General features: G+C 49.1%; 1 protein-coding gene across 2 annotated transcripts in view; it reads right to left on the minus strand.

Annotated features, from left to right (window-relative positions):
• GFRA4 (GDNF family receptor alpha 4) overlaps positions 1-1,849 on the minus strand; it is a 62,757-nt gene extending 60,908 nt beyond the window's left edge. The window contains exon 1 of one of the 2 annotated variants that reach the window (XM_015863040.3): positions 1,320-1,849. In XM_015863040.3, coding sequence (XP_015718526.1) covers positions 1,320-1,359 — 40 coding nt within the window. In that variant the 5' untranslated portion in view covers positions 1,360-1,849. The remainder of the gene's footprint in view (positions 1-1,319) is intronic. The other variant, XM_032444607.2, reaches the window with a different exon arrangement.
• Between the last annotated feature and the right edge of the window lie 4,151 nt (positions 1,850-6,000).

Here is a 6,000-nt window from a genome sequence, read left to right on the forward strand (position 1 = left end):
TCTCTAGAAAAAATCAATCAGCCCACCAAGCCAGTCAATCAGGCAGTCAATCAGTTACCCACTCAATCTGAACCGCTTGGAAAAAGGGGTCCTGCAGAGACCTGACCTCCCAGCCTGATGCCCCACAAGCTTCACAGGAGAGATCTCCAGCTCTGTGGCAGCCTGAGACCTTCCCCATCTCAGCTCCAGTCCCTGCAGTCAGGAGCTGAATAAATCTGGGTCCTGTTCCACACCCCAAAGCCCCGGAGTGAGCTGGAAACAGCTGCTCTTGGGAGTCAAAACCTCCCACTGCCTGGTGGGACTTGCACGAGTTGCTGCTGGTGACATCTAGTGACAGGGAAAGCGAGGATGAGGAGTCACCTGGAGCACTGACAAAACCATCTTCATTGAGCAAAAAAGAATCCTACTGTGGTTTTCATCCAGGACCTGGGGTGAGAACGGGGATGCTCGGGATACATACAGGTCTATCAGGATGTCCCGACCACTTCCAGCCATTTCCATCCCTTCTTCCCAACAGCCACTCAAAGAGGACCAGCACATCCCACCCCCTGCCTCTCTGCAGCTTTTTCTTCTTTATTTGAACCCATATTCTGGGGATTTGCCATCTCAACGAAGCACAGAGCAAGAGAGAAACACACCCTACGGGGAGCTGTCGGGTTTGTAGCCAAAGCAATTGAGGCTCCCAGCTGTGGCTGCCCACTGCCGGACACATGGAAACTACTCAGGGGACTCAGGGACCCCCTAAGCATGGCACACAGGAGAGATATGGGTTATAAGTGGGATGCTCCAAGCTGCGGACCACATCCCAGCAGACACAGCAGCATCCCACGGGGGACAGCATCTCCCACCCTTTTTACAGCTTGCATAGGAGTAAAGGGAGGCAGCTGCCGGTGCAGAAAGCCCTCAGGGCACCCAGTTTTGGGAAGGATCAGCGAAAAACCCCGCTGCACAGCTCCACACGGTTCAGGGCTGGGGCTCATGCATTGCCATCACCCTCCAGCACCGAACCCCGACATTTTCCATCTCCTCCACTGCCCGGCGCCGTACTAAATCCATTTCCACCCAACACCTCCCTCCAAGCTCCTCTTCCCCAGCGAGAAGTGCCTTCATTCCCTGATGTAATTAGCCATTCCCGCGGCAAACAGAACTATCCGGAGTGACAGTAGCAAAGATCCAGCGCTTGGGTCCAGAGCGAGCACAACAGAAAGCAGGGTGATGCTCCCGGGGTACTGAGAGAGGAGCGATCACCCACACCCGAAGGTGGACAGATATCCCCACAAACAAACCCCCTGCAGAAAGTTATCCCCAGCGTTACTCACCTAAAAGGATCAGCGTGCAGAAGTAGAGGATGCCCCTCATCCTAACAGCTCGGCACTGCTCGGTTCACACCGACACGGCACGGCACGGACCGAGCGGTCCGGCACGGCTCGGAACGGCTCGGTTCGGCACGGCAAGGCAACGCCGGAGGATGCGCGAAGGATGAGCAGGGCGGGAGGAGTCCCAGCCGACCCGGTCCGACCCTCCCGGGGTGAGCACTCACGGCTCAGCCCCGCTCCGGCCCCGGGTGGTACCCGGGCAGCGGGGGGTCCCGCCGGCCGCGCTCCACCGCATCCCTCCGGGGCAGCTGCGAGGGGATGCTCTTCCTTTCCCTCTTTCTCTTTCTCTATCTACAATTTTTCTTGTGTTTATTCTATTCTCTTCTTTAATTTTTTTTTTTATTTTTTTTTTTCCCCTCCCTTTTCAGCAATAAACTTCGGATCGCACCACTCCGTACCCGAGCGCCAGGGCAGCAGCCCTTCGCCGCCTTCCCCGCACTCCCTCCGCCGCCGCCCCCGCCTCTACCGCGGCCCCGGCCCCGTGGGGAGGGGCTTGGCGGCCCGGCCTCGCTCCTCCCCGCCTCTCTGGCCCGTACTCTGTGGTCCCGGGGGGGTTCTCCCCCAGCCTGGTCCATCTGTGTCTAAGAAAAGCCCCCCGGCGTCCCGCTGTGTTCAATTCCTTCAGCCCCGGCTGTGCTTCCTCCCCTCCCTACTGCCTTTTTAGGGGATCCCGGCATCCCCAAGTCCCCATCTAAGCAGCAGCACCAGCTTTTTCCATTTGTGACCTGTATTCTGCTCTTGAATGCTTGATGCTGGAGCCCTGAAGTCTTGGGCCAAACACTAAACCCTAAACCTCCTTCAAGCAGTCCCATAGAATAAGATCCTCTGAATCTCCTCCCTTAACCCTCTCTGTAAATTCAGATTATGTTCTCCCACCTCCACCAATCCCCATCCAGATCCCCATGCTGCCCTGAGCCCACACAGCCCTATCAAGTGTCCCTCACCATATTTCCCTTCTGCTTCTCCCATGCCCAAGGCCTCCCCAACCTGTCATCCCCATGTCCCAGTGTAAGACCCTCCTATAGGAAGCCAAGTAGCAGAGCTTGGCTCCTCTGGCCACCTCTTAATCATTATGATGACGAGTGAGCATCATTTTCCTCTACCTCCATTTCATGCATGGAGTAGCTGAGACACAGAACATGAAGTGATATCTTGAGGTTCACCCAGTAATTAACTGACCAACAGAGTAAGAAGACTCAGTACCCTTTAAAATACAGCTACTTCTGTTCTTCCTCCAGCCCTAAAGCTTCAGAAGTCCTTGCCCTTTCCCTCTCCTCTCCTCTCCTCTCCTCTCCTCTCCTCTCCTCTCCTCTCCTCTCCTCTCCTCTCCTCTCCTCTCCTCTCCTCTCCTCTCCTCTCCTCTCCTCTCCTCTCCTCTCCTCTCCTCTCCTCTCCTCTCCTCTCCTCTCCTCTCCTCTCCTCTCCTCTCCTCTCCCCTCTTTCCTTCATCCTTTCTTTTCCCTCTTCCTTCCCTCTTTCTTTTCCTTCACTTCTCCCTTTCCACTTCTCACTTGCTCCCTCCTTCCCTCCCTCATTCTTTCCCTCATTTCCTCTCCCTCTTCTCAACACAGAGTCTCCTCTGAGGACAGAGAGAAGCACCAGTCACTTTTTTCCTCCCTGAAAGCTCAGAAAGTGCTTTTGAACATTTGCAGCAAGAGATTTTCTCAAGTGCTGGGTCAGATATTTTGGCTAAACAGATGTTTAAAAGCACTTGGATTATTATTTATTTTATTTTGCTGGAGCTGTTCAGGGTTCTTAACTTGACTTCCTCTTGGCATCACCTCATTAATCCTCCAGCAAAGCCTCCTGGAAAAGCAGAGGAACAGCACTATTTAATTTAATTTTTTTTTTAATTTTTTTTTTATTGTGAGAAAAACAGAGAAGGGAAATAATTCACAAAGCCACATTTGTAGGACGTGGGCACGGAGCATAAATAGGCTGAGAAAATACATTTTTGCTATTTTACTTCCCCTGGCAGATCAAAAAGAATGGGGTGCTCCCTGACCCTCCTCTCCTTCTGAAAGTATCTACCGTGTTCCAGTCTGGAGATGCTCAATTAGTGAGCTTTTAGTTCTCTGTCAGAATGGGAAAGCTGTAAATAAATGAATGTCTTTAATAACCGTATTTCACATTTAAAATGAGCTTTTCCCGAGTAACTCAGTGGGGAAAAAATAAAGTGTTAATAAAACCTCATTTGGAGGAAAAAAAGGCATTACTCTTGAGCTGTTCTGTTGTTGTGTTGGTTTTTGTTGGGTTTTTTTACTTCTTTAAAGAGAGTATGATTATGCTTAAGCAAATTTCAAAATGAAATTGCAATGAGATGCAATTGAAACGTCTAACTGGGAGACTTGGGAAGCAATTACCTTTTTCTGCTTATTATTATTTTTAACTATTTTGCAGATTCTTTTTTACTGTGCTATTCCTGACGTACTTATTTGACTATAAAGGAAACATCACTGGAACATATGTTATCCTTTGTGTTATTTTGACAAATAAGAGAGTATTTACCTTGGAATATGCCTGCCCTCTCCTCAAGAATGAGGTCCTGTGATGGAGGTTGGATTAGAAGGATGATCATAGAACCACAGAATGGCCTGGATTAAAATGGACCACAACGATCATCTGGTTTCAACCTCCCTGCTATGTGCAGGGTCGCCAACCAGCAGACCAGGCTGCCCAGAGCCACATCCAGCCTGGCCTTGAATGCCTGCAGGGATGAGGCATCCATCATCTTAATGGTCTTTTCCAACCTTAATGATTCTGCTGTTCTACCTGATGCTGCTGGACCAAAGGAGGTGACCTGAGCCCCCATAAACCTGCTCATTAATGAAGGGACCTTACCAGTGCTGAGTGCATGGATGTGAAGACACCACATCTCATCCCCTTTTTATGCTTGAGGTCACATCTGGGAAGGAATATCAACATCTCTGTAAAATCAGAGAATCATTGAAGTTGAAAAGACCACTAAGATCATCAAGTCTAACCATCAACCCATCCCCATTAACCATGTCCCTCAGGGCCACAACTCTGTGCCAATACCTCTTCCATTAGCACAGCTGGAGGCAGAGCAGGAGCTTGAAGATCATTTCCTACCCAAGCCATTCTATGAGTCTAATCAAGGATCATAATCCTTGCTGTCCCCTCCTTTCAGGCTATAGACCAGCTCCAACCTCTCCTGCCTGAACAAGTGGGAAGCTTCCAAGGAATCAATGCTGCAAAAGCAACATTTCTTCCCAAGTTTGCAGGAAAAAGAAATAGCAGGGTTTTTGGGAAGAGGGGAAAGTCCGAATATAAGCAACTCCTACCATTCAAACCAATGCAGAGGCATTTCCTGTCTTTTCTGTGATTAATGCATGTGGGGGAGACTCACACGCTGGGAAAAGCCACCCAGAAAAGACATGCCACAAATGCTATGAAGAGAGAGGGATCATTGTTCCTTGCTGCCTTATTTATCAGATCTGGGCTTCCTCTTAATCGCTGGGTGGGTGCTGAGATGAACAGTTAATTATAACACTCCTTCCACACAAACACACCCCTCCTAGAATTACCTGCTACCTTTCCTTACAAAGGAATCAAGCTATCGATCAGTCAGGTCTAAATAATGCCATTGTTGCTCATGGTAGATCTATCCCAAAGAGCCACTCCTCAGAGCTCCGGATGAGAAGTTTAGCAATGCCAATGAAAGAAAGAATTGTTTGGGTAGCCTGTGGAGGAACTGCTGGGCAGGGAAAGCACACAAAATATACTGATTAAAAGACATGCACTTATAAAAGCAAAACTGGTTACACTGGAAACTGGAACACCATTTTTTGTCTGTCTTCCTTGAGTAAGATTGCTGTGGAAGCCACTTCTATGCCCTTTGATCATAGGTTATCCAAAAAGTAGCTTCAAAAGCAAGGCAATGGAACTGCTGTTGTCTCTTTTTATGAATGGAGAAGTGAAAACAGACACACCGAGTGATTCATAGGAGCTTTTGGAGAAATAATAAGATAAGCCCATCTCCAAACAAACAACAAAACACCACTCTTTCAGGTCAGCTCTACAAGCTGTCTTGATCTGGCTTCAAGTTGGCTTGCTGATGAGTTGACTTGAATGCAGGGAGGGGTTATCAGCTGATATCAATAATTAGCTAATACCCCTCCCTGCATTCATACAGCTGTAGGATCATTATGTGATTACCAGTCACGGGGGACAAGAGAAATAAGCCAGAGCCATAGAGCAAAAGTAGCAGGTTCCAGTAATGTGGATAGTATGTTTGTCAATGGGGTTCTAAAGCTGTTAGACCCTTCCTGAATAATATATCTCAAAAACTGTTTCCACCTGCAGTTAGGGGTAAGGTTGGTCTCGCTCATTTCATCTATGCCATATAATCCAAGGTGTGGAATGTAGGATCATAGAATGGCTTGGGTTGAAAGGGACCTCAAAGATAATGAAGCTCCAATCCCCATGCTGCAGGTAGAGTCACCAAACTCCACATTTAATACCAGCCCAGGCTGCCCAGGGCCCCATTCAACCTGGCCTTCAACACCTCCAGGGATGGATGGGGCATCCACAGCCTCTCTGGGCAGCTGTTCCAGCACCTCACCACTCTCACAGTAAAGAACTTCCCCCTGACATCCAACAT

Source organism: Coturnix japonica, chromosome 4 (genome assembly GCF_054131305.1).
Source record: "Coturnix japonica strain WE chromosome 4, WE-NBRP24, whole genome shotgun sequence".
Taxonomy (NCBI): domain Eukaryota; kingdom Metazoa; phylum Chordata; class Aves; order Galliformes; family Phasianidae; genus Coturnix; species Coturnix japonica.